The following is a 21,333-nucleotide window of genomic DNA, read 5'->3' as shown; positions in this document are numbered from 1 at the left end:
GGCTTAAGGATGTTGCTTAGGGAAACATCAGTGTTATCTTTAGGATCGACCATTGCGGCTGATCTAATAAATCTAACCTAATAGATCTAATTTGATGGATCTGATCTTTCGTTCCCAATGGAGTCACAAAAAATTGTGTTTGTTGGGGGCCTTCGGCTTACGAAGGTCCTCAAAAACAGGATTTAACAGTATTTCTGGAGTTTAATGTGTGAACAGGCATCTTCGGACTCAAGTCGGTATCACAGCAAACCAGAACAATACGAAGGTTGATACAGCGCCGAAGGTGTGAGCAGGAAAGCTTCGGCGTGGTAGCAACAAAATGAAACCGACTTAAAGATGAAAAGGCTATTCAGACCTCAATAGATTACTGTAGAACTATTATCAAATGTAAAGGGTATAAATGTAATTTTGCATAGGCTGTGTCCTGTGCCTATAAATAGGTGAACAGTACCCCCGTACTGTTCACGCTGATTTGGCATTCACTTTTGCGTCACGCTTGTACTTTCATCTCCTTCAAGTTGAAGGTACATTTGTAATTCAATGTTATTTCTGTTTATACATGATAATAATATATAATTGTTTATGTTGTCCTTTATATTTCTTACAATTCATCCTTCGTCACTGTATAGTGTATTTATGAAGGTACGCATTTCATAACCTTCGTCCGAAAAGCATTATATCCTAAGGGGAATAATACTTCGAAGGACGAAGGACTTAATCGATTAACATTTTCTATGTTGCCTTGTTCTTAACTCATAGCATTTGAGAACAAGTCCCCAACATTGGTGCCCACCTCCGGTGAACTCACTTCCACTCTTTGAGTTTTTTGAACACCTTCGGCGATCATAAACCTTCGTTATGGCGCCGAAGAAAGCTTCAGCGACTGGGGCTGCAGCTCTGCAACCGCTGGACCACAATCAGGAGACAGTCTCCCTTCGGGAGGCCCGAAGCCAGAAAAGGAAGGCTGTCAGCCCGACACCACCAGAGGACGAGATAGATCAAGAAATCAGAGATATGGAGATGCTTCATCAACAAGTGCAGAGGAAGAAAGAAAAGATGGCCAGGCTAGCTGAACTGCAGAGGCAGATAGACGAAGCCTCTGAAGAAGTTCGTCATCTTGCCCAGGATGAGCAACACCGAAGGCCTCAGCACCAAGACCTTCATCAGGAGGGTTTTCCCAACGAAGATGACTGGTATGACAACTTCCATCATGGGAATTTTGTTTTTGATGATGCTTCTCCTCTGTCCGCTGAGCTGCAGGCTACACCTTGGCCTCCGTCCTACAAGCCGCCTCAACTTCCCGTATTCGATGGCCACTCAGACCCGAAGCAGTTTTTGACGAGCTACGAAGCAACAGTATCTTCGTATGGTGGCAATGCTGCAGTCATGGCCAAATCTTTTGTTATGGCTGTCAGGAGTGTTGCTCAAACCTGGTATTCCTCCCTTCGACCAGGAACGATCACTTCATGGCAGAAGCTGAAGGACTTGTTGTTAACTAGCTTCCAAGGGTTTCAGACGAAGCCTGTTACTGCTCAAGCTCTGTTCCAGTGCACCCAGGATCACGAAGAATACCTTCAGGCGTATGTCCGGAGGTTCTTGCGTTTGAGGGCACAGGCACCAACGGTGCCCAATGAAATTGTCATTGAGGCCATGATCAAGGGGCTTCGGCCAGGACCGTCAGCTCAGTACTTCGCTAGGAAGCCTCCTCAAACTTTGGAGAAGCCGCTCCAGAAGATGGACGAGTACATTCGGGCCGATAATGATTTTCGCCAAAGAAGGGAGGAGGCTTTCAGGTTTTCTGAAATGACCAGGGGCTTCGGAGGGAGGTTCTACCCGAGGCACGTTAGATCAATTCATAACTCTACACAAAATGATGATAGAGGGAGCCAACAGCAAAGGCCACAATGTTCCTCACAGGCTTCGGGGCAACAGCAAGGCTCCTTCCGACCACCAGCTCCAAGAGGCAGAGGCGCCAGGGGCTTCGGAGGAAGATTTGGCGATCAACCGAGAAGAATCTTTTGCTTATTCTGTGGTGAGAACAAAGGTCATACCACCAGGATGTGCCATGTTACCATCCAGAAGCAAAAAGAAATAGCCGAAGCGGCAGCACAACAGGCTCAGCCGAAGCAGGTCATGCACACTGCTTCGTATCATTCGCCTTACATCCCAGAGTATGTAGGCAATCACCCTGCAGTTTCTGTTGCTTCGGCGAGTCAACCTTAGGCTTCCTGGCAACAACCTCCGCCTCCACCACCGCTGCAACAAGGCCAGCAGCCAGAAGGGAGCCAATATGCTCCACACCAAAGGGACTTCAGAGAACAGTCCGAAGCTCGCACAGTCAACAGCACTGTGCCAGAGTCAAAGCACATCTATTGACAAATATCCTACCTTAATAGCAATCTTTTTCATTCAGTTTTATTTTCTGTAATAAAGGACATTGTTCAGGTTTCATGTAAATAGTTTCGTTGATTCCCACAAGGAAAATATATTTTCTTCACAGGCTTAAATTGTCGAAAGACTTGTGATAACAAAGAGGACCTTCGAACTATCGAAAATTCTTCGAAGCAACAAAAAGTCGTTCTAAGGAACGCAGAGTAAGTTTGCCGAAGTCACAAAAAAGTCGTTCCAAAGGGAGCGCAGTGTAAGTTTTCTGCTCCAAAGTCGTTCCAAAGGGAATGCAGAGCATACAGCGAAAAGCCAACGCTGATACCGCCTAAGTAAAAGGCGAAGCGCGAAAAGTCAACGCGAATACCGCTGAAAGTAAAAGGCGAAGAAGCTCCTAAGGGAGGCTTACAGCAAAAAATAAACGCTGATTCCGCTGAAGTAAAAGGCGAAGAAGCTCCTAAGGGAGGCTTATAGTAAAATGACAATGCTGATTCAAAAGATTATGTGTTTTGTCGCAGGAATGTGTGTATCTTCGGAATAAACAACATCTCACACAGCATAACATCATCGCATCATTTCGCATAGCATAAGCATCATACATCATGCTGCATATGGCACAAGAAGGGGACATGACATCGATCTTCGGAAGAATGTTTTGAAAGGGGAAAATCATGCTAAGTAGCTTCGGAGAACATTTTCACGAAGCTTGGATATTATTCATCAGAGCACCACGAATATTGTGGTGACAAATGGAAATTATTCTTCACGAAGCATGAAAAGAAGGGAAGGTGTTTTTTCGTCAAAGACTCAAAAACGGTACGTATGTAAAATTTCATGCATCGTAAAGAATTAAATAATAAAAGCAGGTATATTACATTCAGGGCTACAAGATGTCACACATATTATATTTCAGAAGTTTAATTTACAATAGTATTTAATCTTCTCTCAGAACAACTTCTGCAGCCTCATTCAGGAGCCGATTGACGACTTCGTCCATAATGGCTTCAGCCATCTTTTTAATTTCGTCGTCTCCTTTCGGCTGAGGGCCCGGAGACGCTTTAGCAGGATCTGAAGTAGGACAGGATACGGCTACATTGCTATTACAAATGGCAGACGAAGCTTAAAACCAAAAATTACAACACAATAAAAGCTATTAGTTAATACCTAATTGCCCTTCGGGCTCTGCGCTCTTCTCAGCAGTCTCAGCTACTTCTCTAGCGTCGTGGATGCCCTTTTCACTTTTTCGAATAATTTCTCGGGCCATTTCTCGGCCACCATTATCCCAGATATCGGTGAAAAATTTTCCACCAACCATGCTAGCTTCGGCCGAAGGATCCCTTGCATCTTCGAAGGACAAAGCAGCTTCGGATTGCGCTAGAATCTTTACGTGTTCGCAGCCCTTTTTCTCTAAAATGGTGGCAATCCCTCTGGCACCCGAGAAAGCACATATATCTCCACGGCTATTTAAAATTTCCTCGAAGGCCTCAGCTTCGTGGTCGATCCATTCGATGGGACCTTCGGGATTGCCTCTTGTGAAGTTCTCTTCGCTTGAGAATGCGCCGACTTTGGCGAAGCTAGCTTTTAACTTCTTAACACACTCTATAGATTTGTTATAGCATCTCTTCTTGGACGAACGAAGCTCTTCAACAGTTCCTTCTAAGTGATCTGCCCATTGGTCGCTGAGTTCTCGCCTTGTTTCTTCAAGTATGCGTTCTTCCTTGGCTCTGGCCAGTTGTTTCCGAAGATCTTCAATTTCGCGCTTCTGAGCTTCAGCTTGACCTTTAAAAGCAGCTTCGTCTTCCTTTATTTTATTTATCAATGAGTGTAATATTTTATCTTTTTCGAGGCCTTCGTTCCTCAGTTCAATTACTTCGGAACGAAGGTTGCTCAGGGCTATAGCACACCCTTCGTCTTCAGCATCCTTCTGTGCCCTGAGGGCATTGCTAAGTATCAGGCCCTGCAAAGAGAAATATGTGTGTGTCAATAGATTTAAACAAACGAAAAATTTTGGTCTCAACAAAAAATACAAGGATCCCATTTGTCGCACCTTTAAGCTATTATAGGCCAGGCTGTCGGCCAGATCGTTCTTCGACAGCACCGAGAGCCCGTCTTCTAAAGTTGGGAATCCGAAGCTCTTGCTCATCTCCCGGCAGACAGAAATCTCCTTGCTGTCAGGGAGACAATACAAAAAGTCTTCTTCTCCACTACCATTGAATATTAACGCCCCCTTTGGATACTTCAGTTTTTGGGCGTAGCGCTGGGCCTCTTGCTCTTCTTTTTCTGATAGTTTTTTCCCCGAAGCATGACGAACAATATAATCACGGACTTTGGAGGATGCTTCGGGGGCAATGACACCGATTTCTTCAACAAAAGTTGGCTTTGTTATTTTTTCTTCCTCAGTTTCCAAGGATTTTATCTTCGCGGGCTCTGAGGAACCAGCTTCGGCTTCAGTTTCTTGCTCTGGAGCTTTAGTATCAGAAATTTCAGTTGTTGTTTCAGGAATGGCAGCAGCCTTCTTCGGAGGTGTGCTTGAAGATTTGATTGTTTCCAGTACATCTAGCACATTAGCCATTCTCTTTCTTTTCGGAGTCACTGCTGGCACTTTTTGACTTTTTACTGTCTCAACATTTGCTGCAGGACTCACAACTTCTGATGTTTTTTCTTCAGTTGGTTTTTTCACTTCTTCCATTTTTTCTGTGGATGGCGCTTCGGCCATTTCTTCGATTTCTGGTAGCAAAATCTTCGGTTCTTCCAATTCTATCCTTTTTGGCGCTTCGGCCATTTCTGCAACTTCTGGCAGCAAGGTTGGTTTGGTTGGCTTTTTAGCCTCGGTGGCCGAAGAAGTTTCTCCGGTAAACTCAAGCACCGAAGCTGGTTCAATATAGCGCGGCCGATGTGTGAGGACCTTTATCTTCTTTCTTTTCGGTTCTGGCTCGCTAGGAGCAATTACAGCTTCTTCTTTTGCAGAGGTTGTGTTTTTTCTCTTCTGCCTTCGAATGGGATAGCAATAGTCAGGGTAGACAAACCCGATTGCATCAAATACTCGATTCAGCCTCTTCTTTTTTCGGCCTCCGAAGGCTGCTGACATTGCAGTATCTTCGGCCTTCGAATAAGCCCCAAGAAGTTCATCACTTAAATTTTCAATACTTTTTAACCAGTCATCATCTGGCTCAACGAATTTATCTCCGAACTTAAAAGTGTACTTTAGCCTGATAAGTCCACTTTCGTTGGCCTCTTTTATGGTTTCCTGCGGCATTTCCCACTTCTCCGCGAGCGGCCATACCCTGAAGGCAATATGCTCTTGTACTAAATCTCTAGTTCCAATAAAAGAACAGATAACACTGAAGGCTCTCTGGCATTCTTCGGCAGCTTCATTCATTTCAACCTTCGGCCTCCGAAGGCCGAAGCTTTGCCAAATAGGGCGCATAATTATACCTTTGATATCTTCTCGTGTTTTCAGATCATTTTTCACATAAAACCATTCTGTCATCCAGTCGCCGGGCCATCTCTTCCGAAAGGTTGGCACGGGACAGCTTGACCCAGACCGAGAAACAAAATTGTAGCAGCCAAAGTTATTGTGATACTGTTCCTTACCCCAAGGTTTTGTCTCGTATGATAATTCGTGTATGTTGCAGAAGCTTTTCGCATCAGGTTCCAGACCTTGGCTTCTCACGGCCCATACGAAGATATTCAGCCTTATAATTGCTTTGGGGGTGAGTTGATGAAGATAGACTTCAAACATTTTCAGCACCTCCACGACGAAGCTGCTTAAGGGAAATCGCAGCCCAGCTTTCAAAAAGCTTCGGAACACTACGACTTCATTCTCTTCAGGGTGTGGACAAGTCTTCTCCCCTTCATCGGCCCTCACAACGGACAAATCCCGGAAATATCTTCCTCTCATGTTGACAAGATGATTCTCTTTGATAGTTGATTTACCATAAACTGAATGGCTTGGTCGCCAGGGACGATCTTCGGAGTCTTCACCGCCGCTGTCCACATCATAACTGTCGCTGTCACCAGTATCCTTAGACAAACCTTCTAGAATCTCCTTGGTGATTTTTTCTGTGTTGGTCTTCGACATTGCTATAAGAAACCCCAGATTTTTCTCTTCGTCGAGACTCAATTTCATCTCGGTAACAGCCTTCTTATCTTCAGACATCTTCGGAGACGCTAAAAAACTGTTTTCAAAGCCGAAGCTTCAAAACTAAGAACTCAGCAAATCTTAGTGCACAAGAGCTAAAAATCGAGTGAGCGGGAGCAGATAGCCAGAGAGCGTGCCAAATGAGTTTGCGGTATGACCGTATTTATACGCCCAATGCGTTGAAAATTGAAAGACCCCGCTTGTCAGTGAATGTTGCTATTCTAGCAAAGGGAAGGTGTTTTTTCGGACCTTCGGCGTAAATCCTTCGTCCATGTCGCAATCTAAATTTATTATTTTAAAATAAATTAATATTGCGAGGTGCTACTGTTGGGGGCCTTCGGCTTACGAAGGTCCTCAAAAACAGGATTTAACAGTATTTATGGAGTTTAATGTGTGAACAGGCATCTTCGGACTCAAGTCGGTATCACAGCAAACCAGAACAATACGAAGGTTGATACAGCGCCGAAGGTGTGAGCAGGAAAGCTTCGGCGTGGTAGCAACAAAATGAAACCGACTTAAAGATGAAAAGGCTATTCAGACCTCAATAGATTACTGTAGAACTATTATCAAATGTAAAGGGTATAAATGTAATTTTGCATAGGCTGTGTCCTGTGCCTATAAATAGGTGAACAGTACCCCCGTACTGTTCACGCTGATTTGGCATTCACTTTTGCGTCACGCTTATACTTTCATCTCCTCCAAGTTGAAGGTACATTTGTAATTCAATGTTATTTCTGTTTATACATGATAATAATATATAATTGTTTATGTTGTCCTTTATATTTCTTACAATTCATCCTTCGTCACTGTATAGTGTATTTATGAAGGTACGCATTTCATAACCTTCGTCCGAAAAGCATTATATCCTAAGGGGAATAATACTTCGAAGGACGAAGGACTTAATCGATTAACATTTTCTATGTTGCCTTGTTCTTAACTCATAGCATTTGAGAACAAGTCCCCAACAGTGTTGGTGCCTTTTTTAATTAAACACTTATGATCCCTAGATCCCTGCTCGTGGGGAACGTGACCTTAGGGAATCTCTCTCGAGGTGGCGAACTGTTCGCGGTATGTCATAGGTCAACGGACTGTCCACAATTGGTCACCAGACTATCGACTTAATTAGTCTAATCGCGGACCATTCGAGCGTCCAGGTGTCAAATTTGGTGTCCAACACTTGCGAAAATAACTGATTTATGTGATTTCTGTTTTTTTCTAAAATTCCTGCATTGCATTCTAAAGAAGGCTAGCTTTGCCCCTGTTTTGAGGTGGTCATAAACCAAATACTTTAGACTTTGACTACAAATAAATTCTTTTAGAAAATAAGGGATTTAGATTCAACCTTCGCTGACAGTGTGTTTGCCCTTCTACGCGATTTTGCCTCCAACTCCAAAGATGGTGAAATCTACTCTAGCTACCCATCCAAAAAAAGCTATTCTTATTATTTTAAGATCAAACATTTTTAAATTTAACTAAAGGGGTAGACTGCCATTCCGTGTTCTGCCATTCCCATTCCCGCACTGTCTTTCTCATTCTCCCCTCCCCGCAAAGCTCATTCCCATTCCCATTCCCGCCAGTGTTCTGCCATTCCCATTACCCCCTCCCCGCACTGTCTTTCTCATTCCCCCCTGAGAGCACCTAGAGGGGGGGTGAATAGGTGATCCTGTAAAAACTTGAAACTTAATGCCACAAAACTTGATTAGGAGTTAGCACAATAAAGCCAAGTGGCTAGAGAGGAGTTCTTGCAAAACACAATAACCACAAGGAGATCAACACAGAGAGGCACAGTGGTTTATCCCGTGGTTCGGCCAAGTCCAACACTTGCCTACTCCACGTTGTGGCGTCCAACGGACGAGGGTTGCACTCAACCCCTCTCAAGGGGTCCAAAGACCCACTTGAATACCACGGTGTTTTGCTTTGTTTCACTATATCCCGCTTGCGAGGAATCTCCACAACTTGGAGCCTCTCGCCCTTACAATTTGATTATCACAAAGAAGCACGGAAGTAAGGTTGGGATGAGCAACACACACAAGACACAAAATCAGAGCAACAATACGCACTCAAGTCACAACACGAGCTCTCAACATAACTCGAAGAGTTATCTACTCAATTTGAGCTCTAGTTGCTATCACAAAGAATCGAATGCGCGGTAATGAGGTCTTGGTGCTTAGGAATGCTCAAAGGATGCTTGGTATATTCCTCCATGCGCCTAGGGGTCCCTTTTATAGCCCCAAGGCAGCTAGGAGCCGTTTAGAGCATTCCAGGAAGGCAATTCTTGCCTTCTGTCGACTGGCGCACCGGACAGTCCGGTGCACCACCGGACACTGTCCGGTGCGGATTTCTTTCCTATTCTAGCGCAGCCGACCGTTGGAGACTTGGAGCCATTGGCGCACCGGACACTGTCCGGTGCCCCCTTCTGACCGTTGGCCCGGCCACGCGTCACGCGCGGATTGCGCGGCCGACCGTTGGCTCACCGGACAGTCCGGTGAATTTTAGTCGTACGCCACCGATGAAATCCCGAGAGCGGCCTTTTCACCAGAGCCAGCCTGGCGCACCGGACACTGTCCGGTGCACCCAGACTGAGCAGAGTCTTGGCTGCTCGAGCCAAGTCTTTTCCAATTGTCTTTTCTCTGATTCTAGCACTTAGACAAATATGTTAGTACACAAAAACCAATGTACTAAGTCTAGAATCATACCTTTGTATTGATTTGCACTTTGTCCACCATTTGGCATAGTTTAACACTTAAGCACTTGTGTTGGACACTAAATCACCAAAATACTTAGAAATGGCCCAAGGGCACATTTCCCTTTCAATCTCCCCCTTTTTGGTGATTTATGCCAACACAATATAAAGCAACTAAAAGAAGTGCAGTATCAATGCAATTTCAAACAAGAAATGATTTTGATTCAAATTTGGTTTATTTGGATCATTCTTTGCCACCACTTGGTTTGTTTTTACAAATCAAACTCAATTTTCTATCTCTAAGTCAAATTCACTTGAAGAGACATAAAGAGAGGTATTCCGAGAGAAATTGATCAAAGATTCAAAAACTCCCCCTTTTGCCATAATCAAACATTCTCCCCACAAGAGACAGACTTTTAGCACTAAGAGACAGACAGACTTTTAGCACTAAGAGACAATAAGAGTATTTTGACAAAACAAAACTCTACTCTTCTATTTTCAAAATTCTCAAGTGGTAGCTGATCCATTTCTTGCTTTGGCCTTATTTTCTCCCCCTTTGGCATCAAGCACCAAAACGGGACCAATCTTGGCCCTCAAACCCCATTGCCTCACCAAAATTGTCAATTAAGAGCAAAAGGCAATAAGAGACATGGAGATGAACTTGGAGTAAGTTACCCTCTCATCGGAGTGCAGTGGAAGTCTTTCATGGTCCAAGTCCACCTTTCCCTTTCAATCCATCTTTGAGACTAATCTTAAGAACACTCACGCACATGGTTAGTCTCAAAGAGTCAAGTTGTAGCACATCTCCCCCTAAATATGTGCATCACTTGCAAATGGACTTGTGAGGTCCGGGGAGCACCATAAATAAACAACAATATGCATAAAGGAACATGATCAAAGCATAAGACACATGTATGCTACACATCAATCCAGGTTCCGCGAATCTAAGACATTTAGCTCACTACGCAACCTGCAAAAGGTCTTCTCATCTAGAGGCTTGGTAAAGATATCGGCTAGCTGGTTCTCGGTGCTAACATAAAACACTTCGATATCTCCCTTTTGCTGGTGGTCTCTCAAAAAGTGATGCCGGATGTCTATGTGCTTTGTGCGGCTGTGTTCAACAGGATTATCCGCCATGCGGATAGCACTCTCATTATCACATAGGAGTGGGACTTTGCTCAGATTGTAGCCAAAGTCCCTGAGGGTTTGCCTCATCCAAAGTAGTTGCACGCAACACTGTCCTGCGGCAACGTACTCGGCCTCAGCGGTGGATAGGGCAACAGAAGTTTGTTTCTTCGAACTCCATGACACCAGGGACCTTCCTAAGAATTGGCACGTCCCCGATGTACTCTTCCTATCGACCTTACATCCAGCATAGTCAGAGTCTGAATATCCAATCAAGTCAAAGGTAGACCCCTTTGGATACCAGATCCCGAAGCAAGGCGTAGCGACTAAATATCTAAGAATTCGCTTCACGACCACTAAGTGACACTCCCTTGGATCAGATTGAAATCTAGCACACATGCATACACTAAGCATAATATCCGGTCTACTAGCACATAAGTAAAGCAAGGAACCTATCATAGACCGGTATGCTTTTTGATCAATAGACTTACCTCCTTTGTTGAGGTCGACGTGTCCGTCAGTTCCCATTGGAGTCTTTGCGGGCTTGGCATCCTTCATCCCAAACCGCTTGATCAAGTCTTGCGTATACTTCATTTGGGAAATGAAAGTGCCATCCTTGAGTTGCTTCACTTGGAACCCAAGGAAGTAGTTCAACTCGCCCATCATCGACATCTCAAACTTTTGAGACATCACCCTGCTAAACTCTTCACAAGACTTTTGGTTAGTAGAACCAAATATTATGTCATCGACATAAATTTGGCACACAAATAAGTCACCATCACAGGTCTTAGTGAATAAAGTCGGATCGGCTTTCCCAACCTTGAAAGCATTAGCAATTAAAAAGTCTCTAAGGCATTCATACCATGCTCTTGGGGCTTGCTTAAGTCCATAGAGCGCCTTAGAGAGCTTACACACGTGGTCGGGGTACCATTCATCCTCAAAGCCAGGGGGTTGCTCCACGTACACCTCCTCCTTGATTGGCCCGTTGAGGAAAGCACTCTTCACATCCATTTGGAACAACCTGAAAGAATGGTGAGCGGCATAGGCTAACAATATGTGAATTGATTCTAGCCTAGCCACAGGAGCAAATGTCTCCTCAAAGTCCAAATCTGCGACTTGGGCATAACCTTTTGCCACAAGTCGTGCTTTGTTCCTTGTCACCACCCCGTGCTCGTTCTGTTTGTTGCGGAACACCCACTTGGTTCCCACAACGTTTTGCTTGGGACGTGGCACCAGTGTCCAAACTTCATTTCTCTTCAAATTGTTGAGCTCCTCCTGCATGGCCAACACCCAGTCCGGATCTAGCAAGGCTTCTTCTACCCTGAAAGGCTCAATAGAGGAGACGAAAGAGTAATGCTCACAAAAATTAACTAATCTAGAGCGAGTAGTTACTCCCTTGCTAATATCACCCAATATTTGGTCGACGGGATGATTCCTTTGAATCATCGCTCGAACTTGAGTTGGAGGGGCCTGTGGTGCTTCTTCCTCCATAACATCATTATCTTGTGCTCCCCTTTGATCACATGCCTCTTCTTGATGAACCTGTTCATCGTCTTGAGTTGGGGGTTGCACCATTATTGAGGAAGAAGGTTGATCTTGCTCCTTTTGTTCCTATGGTCGCACATCTCCAATTTCCATGGTGTGTATGGCGGCCGTTGGAACATCTTCTTCATCTACATCATCAAGATCAACAACTTGCTCTCTTGGAGAGCCATTAGTCTCATCAAATACAACGTCGCTAGAGACCTCAACCAAACCCGATGATTTGTTGAAGACTCTATACGCCTTTGTATTTGAGTCATAACCTAACAAAAACCCTTCTACAGCTTTGGGAGCAAATTTAGAATTCCTACCTTTCTTCACTAGAATGTAGCATTTACTCCCAAATACACGAAAGTATGAAACATTGGGTTTGTTACCGGTTAGAAGCTCATACGAAGTCTTCTTGAGGAGGCGATGAAGGTAGACCCGGTTTATGGCATGGCAAGCCGTGTTCACGGCTTCCGACCAAAATCGCTCGGGGGTCTTGAACTCTCCAAGCATCGTCCTCGCCATGTCAATGAGTGTCCTGTTCTTCCTCTCTACTACACCATTTTGCTGTGGTGTGTAGGGAGCGGAGAACTCGTGCTTGATTCCTTCATCCTCAAGGAACTCCTCCACTTGAAGATTCTTGAACTCGGACCCATTGTCGCTCCTTATCTTCTTCACCTTGAGCTCAAACTCATTTTGAGCTCTCCTTAGGAAGCGCTTGAGGGTCCCTTGGGTTTCAGATTTATCCTGCAAAAAGAATACCCAAATGAAGCGGGAAAAATCATCAACAATTACTAAACCATACTTACTTCCCCCGATGCTAAGGTAGGCGACGGGTCCAAAGAGGTCCATATGTAGCAGCTCCAGGGGTCTTGATGTGGTCATCACGTTCTTGCTGTGATGAGCATTTCCCACTTGTTTACCTGCTTGACACGCTGCACAAGGTCTATCTTTTTCGAAAGTCACATTTGTTAGACCTAAAACATGTTCTCCCTTTAGAAGCTTGTGAAGGTTCTTCATCCCCACATGTGCTAAACGACGATGCCACAACCAGCCCATGCTAGTCTTAGCAATTAAGCATGCATCTAGACCGGTCTCCTCTTTTGCAAAATCAACTAAATAAAGTTTGTCGTCTAGTACACCCTTAAAAGCTAATGAACCATCACTTCTTCTAAAGACAGACACATCTGCATTAGTGAATAAGCAATTATATCCCATATTACAAAGTTGACTAACAGACAACAAGTTATACCCGAGCGACTCAACTAAAAACACATTAGAAATGTAGTGCTCGGATGAAATAGCAATCTTTCCTAAACCTTTAACCTTGCCTTGATTCCCGTCACCGAATATGATTGAATCTTGGGAATCTTTGTTCTTGACGTAGGAGGTGAACATCTTCTTCTCCCCCGTCATGTGGTTTGTGCATCAGCTGTCGATAATCCAGCTTGAGCCCCCGGATGCATAAACCTGCAAGACAATTTAGGCTTGGGCTTTAGGTACCCAACTCTTGTTGGGTCCTACAAGGTTAGTAACAATGGTTTTAGGGACACAAATGCAAGTTTTATCTCCCTTGCACTTTGCCCCTAATTTCCTAGCAATCACCTTCCTATCCTTTCTACAAATTGCAAAGGAAGCATTGCAAGCATGGTAGATTGTAGATGGTTCATTAACAATTTTTCTAGGAACATGATGAATGACATTTTCTCTAGACATCTCTCTACCATGCACATAGGAAGAACTTGAAGCAAGCATTGCATTTGAACCATAAGCATTACAACTCCTATGAACATTCCTAGAATATCTCCTATCATGGTACATGAAAGCATGGTTCTTTTTAGCACTATTAGCCATAGGGGCCTTCCCTTTCTCCTTGGCGGAGTTGGAAGCCTTATGACTTGTTAAGTTCTTGTCTTCTCTCTTAAAGCCAAGTCCATCCTTAATTGAGGGGTGTCTACCAATAGTGTAGGCATCCCTTGCAAATTTTAGTTTATCAAATTCACTTTTGCTAGTCTTAAGTTGAGCATTAAGACTAGTCACTTCATCATTTAATTTTAAAATGGAAACTAGGTGTTCGCTACAAGCATCAACATTAAAATCTTTACACCTATTGCAAATCACAACATGGTCTACACAAGAGATTGATTTATTAGCTATTTCTAACTTAGCATTCAAGTCATCATTGATACTCTTTAAGCTAGAAATGGATTCATGACATGTAGACAATTCACATGAAAGCATTTCATTTCTTTTAACTTCTAAAGCAAGAGAATTTTGCGCACTTACAAATTTATCATGCTCTTCATATAAAAGATCTTCTTGCTTTTCTAAAAGTCTATTCTTCTCATTCAAAGCATCAATCAATTCATTGATCTTATCAATTTTAGTTCTATCTAATCCTTTGAATAAATATGGATAGTCTATTTCATCATCACTAGATTCATCATCACTTGAAGAAGCATATGTAGTACTATTTCGAGTACTTACCTTCTTCTCTTTTGCCATTAGGCATGTGTGATGCTCGTTGGGGAAGAGGGACGATTTGTTGAAGGCTGAGGCGGCGAGTCCTTCGTCGTCGGAGTCGGACGATGAACAATCCGAGTTCCACTCCTTGCCAAGGTGTGCCTCGCCCTTAGCCTTCTTGTAGGTCTTCTTCTTTTCCCTCTTCTTTTCTTGATCCTGGTCACTATCATTATCGGAGCAATTAGCAATAAAATGACCAATCTTACCACACTTGAAGCAGGAGCGCTTTCCCTTCGTCTTGCTCTTGTTGGGATGCTCCTTGCGACCTTTGAGTGCCGTCTTGAAATGCTTGATGATGAGGGCCATTTCTTCTTCGTTAAGCCCGGCCACCTCAACTTGCGCCACCTTGCTATGTAGCGCCTCCCTGCTCCTTGTTGCTTTAAGAGCAACGGTTTGAGGCTCGTGGATTGGTCCATTCAACGCTTCATCAACGTATCTTGCCTCCTTGATCATCATCCGCCCGCTTACAAACTTTCCAAGTATTTCCTCGGGCGTCATCTTGGTGTACCTAGGATTCTCCCGAATAGAGTTAACAAGATGAGGATCAAGGACGGTGAAAGACCTTAGCATAAGTCGGACAACGTCGTGGTCCGTCCATCGCGTGCTTCCATAGCTCCTTATTTTGTTGACGAGGGTCTTGAGCCTGTTGTATGTTTGGGTTGGCTCATCTCCCCTGATCATCGCGAACCTTCCTAGTTCGCCTTCCACCAATTCCATCTTGGTGAGCATGGTGACGTCGTTCCCCTCATGTGAGATCTTGAGGGTGTCCCAGATCTGCTTGGCATTGTCCAAGCCTCTCACCTTATTGTATTCTTCCCTGCACAAAGATGCTAAAAGAACAGTAGTAGCTTATGCATTCTTATGGATTTGTTCATTGATAAACATAGAATTATCCGAACTATCAAATTGCATTCCGTTTTCTACTATCTCCCATATACTTGGATGAAGAGAGAACAAATAACTACGCATTTTGTGACTCCAAAATCCGTAGTCCTCTCCATCAAAGTGAGAAGGTTTACCAAGTGGAATTAAAAGCAAATGAGCATTGGAATTATGCGGAATACGAGAGTAATCAAAAGAAAAGTTTGAGTTAACCGTTTTCTTTTTCTCCTCGTATTCATCGTCCTTTTGAGAAGAGGAGGATTCGTCACTGTCGTAGTAGACAACCTTCCTGATGCGCCTCTTCTTCTTTCCATCTTTCTTCTTTTGACTTGAGCCGGAGTCATTGACTTTGCCATCCCTTGGCTCGTTGAAGATGGACTCCTTCTCATTGTCGTTGACCACCATCCTCTTTCCCTTAGGATCCATCTCTTCGGGCGATTAGTCCCTTTCTTGAAGAGAACAGCTCTGATACCAATTGAGAGCACCTAGAGGGGGGGTGAATAGGTGATCCTGTAAAAACTTGAAACTTAATGCCACAAAACTTGATTAGGAGTTAGCACAATAAAGCAAAGTGGCTAGAGAGGAGTTCTTGCAAAACACAATAACCATAAGGAGATCAACACAGAGAGGCATAGTGGTTTATCCCGTGGTTCAGCCAAGTCCAACACTTGCCTACTCCACGTTGTGGCGTCCAACGGACGAGGGTTGCAATCAACCCCTCTCAAGCAGTCCAAAGACCCACTTGAATACCACGGTGTTTTGCTTTGTTTCACTATATCCCGCTTGCGAGGAATCTCCACAACTTGGAGCCTCTCACCCTTACAATTTGATTATCACAAAGAAGCACGCAAGTAAGGTTGGGATGAGCAACACACACAAGACACAAAATCAGAGCAGCAATACGCACTCAAGTCACAACACGATCTCTCAACACAACTCGAAGAGTTATCTACTCAATTTGAGCTCTAGTTGCTATCACAAAGAATCGAATGCGCGGAAATGAGGTCTTGGTGCTTAGGAATGCTCAAAGGATGCTTGGTATATTCCTCCATGCGCCTAGGGGTCCCTTTTATAGCCCCAAGGCAGTTAGGAGCCGTTTAGAGCATTCCAGGAAGGCAATTCTTGCCTTCTGTCGACTGGCGCACCGGACAGTCCGGTGCACCACCGGACACTGTCCGGTGCGGATTTCTTTCCTATTCTAGCGCAGCCGACCGTTGGAGACTTGGAGCCGTTGGCGCACCGGACATTGTCCGGTGCACACTGGACAGTCCGGTGCCCCCTTCTAACTGTTGGCCCGGCCACGCGTCACGCGCGGATTGCGCGGCCGACCGTTGGCTCACCGGACAGTCCGGTGAATTTTAGCCGTACGCCGCCGATGAAATCCCGAGAGCGGCCTTTTCACTAGAGCCAGCCTGGCGCACCGGACACTGTCCGGTGCACCACCGGACAGTCCGCTGCACCCAGACTGAGCAGAGTCTTGGCTGCTCGAGCCAAGTCTTTTCCAATTGTCTTTTCTCTGATTCTAGCACTTAGACAAATATGTTAGTACACAAAAACCAATGTACTAAGTCTAGAATCATACCTTTGTATTGATTTGCACTTTGTCCACCATTTGGCATAGTTTAACACTTAAGCACTTGTGTTGGACACTAAATCACCAAAATACTTAGAAATGGCCCAAGGGCACATTTCCCTTTCACCCCCTCCCCGCAAATCCCATTCCCACGTGCATCCCACGCGTAGCTAAAATTAAATTAAAAAAACACAAATGTGGCTCCAATGGGATTCAAACCTGCGACCTCTCAAGCAAATGTGCTCGTAGCTACCACTACACCACATATGTGTTTATGTCAATATTTGTTACAATAAAAATATATACTACATCTCTCCCAAAGCCCACCTGCTACCTTTGCACAATATGTAGTAGTATATAATTATCAACGAGATTCCTGAATTATATTTTTGAATGGAGGGAGTAGTATTTAAAAAAGAGCCTTGCATGCAATTTCTTTTGTTTGAATAATGTTTTCAACTTAAATTCTTTTTTATATGTGTGACATTTATTCTCCGTAATATTTTTCCATGGCTCTGACTTGTGAGTCATTTTCATAAACCAATGCCAAAGATGAATCCATGTTTCCTACTTGGAAACCTCGAACAAACACCACTGGCAGGAGGCGCTCGCGTTGGCATCGCTCATCGACGACGAAAAGAAGCTTGGCGACTGCCAGTTCGACCTCTGGAAGCAGTACTATGTGACCACATGCGTCGCTGTGTTCGGCAAGCTCCGGCGTAGCCGCCACTTGGACGCGGTCTAGAGCGGCTGCACCGCGCTGTCCATCTTCAAATAGGGGGACCTCATGGTTGTTCTGGGCACCGCATCTGACAACGACGCCGTCACACCGTCCAGCTCATCATCCACCTAAAGCTCAACCTCCCACGTAAGTCACTACTGACCGGTCATGAATTCTTGTGCGATGGGACGACGGTCGTTGCTAACGTTGTGTGAGTGTCCTCGTACAAGATTTATGTAGAGGAGTAGCACATCTGGTGGTGCAACGGCTAGGTGTACTACCTCGCTGATGAGCCCGGGGTGCACTTCGTTTGACAGTCCAGCCAAGAGTCATCGGTACTCGCCATATCGTGCGCGTTCGACGACTACTATATCAAGGACTATAGCGTCATCTTGACACCAGAGGTGACGAAGAGGAGGACCGACAACAATGACCACTCGCCATCGTCGGGGTAGCTTTTGTGCCGACCTGCCTTTAATTCTCTTCGCAAACACATACACTTGCTTTTTTGTTTAAGCAAGCGTGTATGGTGGTGCGTACCTGATGACTGACAATGTACGAGGGAACTTCTACCGGCAGGTGTGACACGTGCTCTTCAATGATGAGACCATGCAAATCGTGGCATATATCGAAGTCTGCATGATACTGATGGTTGTAATGGAGCAGTGAAACAGCTAAATTAAAATAACAAAATTTATGTATGGATACGATTACAAATGGATTATGAAATATTTTTTATAACAATATAAGACACATTTTGTATATAAGTTACTATGTTATTATATGTTCCCGTTGCAACGCACGGGTACTCACCTAGTAAAGTCCTATAAATAAGTACTGACATGTATCTTAATAATATTTTTAACAAATTTAATCAAAGTTAAGTTAGTTTGATTGGTATAAATTTTGCAGTTGCTTTTTTTTGACAGAGAGAGTGACATCTGATTGTCTGATGCTACTATGTTACACTTCAGTGGCTGTCAGATTGCGTGCTAGGATGACATTTATTTCTCGAAAACTTGGCATTTTTAAAAGATAATTATATTTAAATTTAAATAAATGTATACAGGAAAATTATAGTATTTATAATACATAATTAGTACAATTAGATGGATCTGTAAACCTGTTTTTCATAATAAATTATTTAAAAATACAAACATTGCTAATATCTTCTATAAATATAGTTAAACTTTAAAAACTTTTTTTAATCAGCACGAATAATATAGGAATAATTATTTTTATAACGAAGAGAGCAAGCAAAATTCCTTATTCTCAGTCAAACCTGCATAGGATTCTAAAACAGAATGTCCTTTTTCTTCCCACAAAGAAAACCATGACGGTATACATAATCACACAAGGACAGCACGTACATATACTCATACCATCTCGAGTCCAAAAACCGCACGCTGCTTTAGAGCAGCTTTATTTTATTTTGTATGAAAACAAAAAAAAGGGGAGAGAAAACCCAATCTCCGTACACAATACCCTTCTATATCCAAACAAGACGGAAGGGAAATGAAGCTCATCCCAGTCCAATGGTTTAGTTGTAGGCGTCGGGGTTGGCGACGAGGTAGGCCTCGGCACCCTTGAAGATGGCGGTGACGGACTCCTTGGCCTTGGCGATCTCGTCCTTCACCTCCACGCCCGGCAGCAGCTTGTACGTGGACTCGACCTTCACCACACTCCCGCCGCCGGCCGCGGGCTCCACCTTGATGTGCGACGTCGCCGTTTCGATGGCGACGCCGATGCCGCCGCCCTCGATGAGCGTGTTCTTGCACTCGCACTTGTCCGCGTCGAGGAACTCGAGACGCTCCTTCATGAAGCTGAACGGCATGACTGCAAGAGCGACCGCACGACGTCGTGCGCTTAGCTGTTTGATCTATCAGGCGAGAGAGAGAGAGAGAGGGAGACCATGCTGGTCTGGGCTGGGCATACCTGAGGTGAAGTTGAACTGCCTGACGCTGCCAACGCCGCCGTCGCCCTCCACGGGCTGCGCGCTGGCGACGACGTGGGAGGCGACCTTGGGCGCCAGGGTGTGCCAGTCCATCACGGCGGCGCGGAACAGGCGCTGCGGGGCCACCGGCGACGCGATCTCGAGGGTCCAGCTGTTGGCGGAGGCCATTACTACTTCAGTGATCGATCGGCCGACTAAACTTGGGGCTAGCTGAAGGCTGAAGCAGATGGTTTTAGGATTGTAGCTTCTGCTTGCGTTGCCATGAGAGTGGCAGACTGAGGGCTTTAAATAGGCGGCTCGTACGTCTGGAGATGGCGGGGGTTGGTGGCGTCCGGTGAGGATGAGACGTCCGGGAGTCGTCGGCTTTTTCCACTTGGGTTGGCCCGGCCCGGCGGCCGGTACCATCACTCGTCGCTCGTCGGTGGAGTCCATTAATTAATGTGGCCGGGGTTGCAAAGAGACTGCGTGCACGTCAGGAAACGTACGTGCCGTCATCCCGTCAACGTTCAGCTGAAGGTGTAGAATATGTCGTCGAATTCGCACACCGTTTCGTCGTCGAATATGGCTGGTTTGGGACGATGAGCTTCCAGATCAAAAAGCATGTACGCATGGTGGGTTGGTGTGATTAGAAAAGAGAATTATATTGTGAGCGCCCTGACTTCTTGCATCACTCTTTTATTTTGGTCTCGCACTGTCGTTGTTAACATTATCATAAACTACATCCCAATCTCCAGAATTAAGTATAGGTAGGGGTAGTGTTGACGTCTTTTCGGAGCGTCAAATACTCAAGAAGAACCGGCGGCGGTGCTCCCTGCTCAGGCGCGGACGGTCCGCGGCCTTGGGTCGTACGGTCCGCGACCTGGCGCAAGGGCTAGGGTTTCCTGCCTGACGGCCGGACGGTTCGCGTCCTGGGGCCGGACGGTCCGCGCGTGCGCAGGGGCGGTGGAAGATCGCCGGCGGCGCCTGGATCTCGCTCCCGGGAGGGACCCCGTCAAGGAGGAGAGATCCTAGGGGTTGTCTAGGCTCGGGCCGGCCGACCTAGACTCCTCTAATCGGCGTAGAGTCGAAGAGAGGCGAAGAATTTGGGGATCGAGAGGCTAAACTAGAACTAGACTAGAACTACTCCTAATTGTACTGGAAATAAATGCGAATAGAAGTTGTATTGATTCGATTGATGATTACAAATCGGTCGTAGACCTCTCTTTTTATAGAGGAGGGGGGTTGGACCCTTTACACGACCGGATTCCGAGCTAATTCCGCGAATATAGCTAACAAACACAGCACAAAACTCGGAACCCTAATCTACTCTGCGCATGCCCGGACCGTCCGGCCCACAGGCGTGGACTGTCCGGATCGCGGACCGTCCGGCCTCAGGGCCGGACCGTCCGCCGTCTCAAAATAGTGCTCAACATATGCCCCCCTGCCTTTTGGTGGAGCTGAGCAAACCAAAAGCAACTAACTCGATGTGATTACATCGGTTCTCTTAGGCATCTTGCCACATACTAGGATGGTACTGTTTGAGGAAACGTCCATTCAAAGCCTTAGGCAAATCCTTGCCTTGTAATGTTTGTAGCAAATAGGCGTTGCCAGACATCACCTGTTTTACTTTATAAGGACCCTCCCAGCTTGGCGACCATTTCCCGAAGTTCCGGTCTTTATTCCTTAGAGGCAGAATGGTCTTCCACACCAGATCCCCTACTTGAAATGATTTTGCTTTGACCTTCTTGTTGTAGACCTTGGCTACCATGATCTTGTCCTTTTCTATTGCTCCCAAAGCTAGCATCCTCTTGTCGGTCACCTCATTAATATTATCCAT

At 45.1% G+C, this 21,333-nt stretch overlaps 1 protein-coding gene across 1 annotated transcript; it reads right to left on the bottom strand.

Annotated features, from left to right (window-relative positions):
* Positions 1 to 18,857: 18,857 nt before the first annotated feature.
* Positions 18,858 to 19,754, bottom strand: LOC100192117 (uncharacterized). Its single transcript, NM_001137540.1, has 2 exons — positions 19,499 to 19,754; positions 18,858 to 19,399 (listed from the first exon to the last, which is right to left on the bottom strand). Exons 1-2 carry the CDS (start codon positions 19,683 to 19,685, stop codon positions 19,104 to 19,106), a joined length of 483 nt encoding a protein of 160 aa, NP_001131012.1. The 5' UTR covers positions 19,686 to 19,754; the 3' UTR covers positions 18,858 to 19,103.
* Positions 19,755 to 21,333: the final 1,579 nt, after the last annotated feature.

This window comes from Zea mays, chromosome 1 (assembly GCF_902167145.1).
Source record: "Zea mays cultivar B73 chromosome 1, Zm-B73-REFERENCE-NAM-5.0, whole genome shotgun sequence".
In the NCBI taxonomy this organism is placed as follows: Eukaryota; Viridiplantae; Streptophyta; class Magnoliopsida; order Poales; family Poaceae; genus Zea; species Zea mays.
Note: the sequence above shows the minus strand (reverse complement) of the source record. Positions and strands in the feature narration are given on the sequence as shown.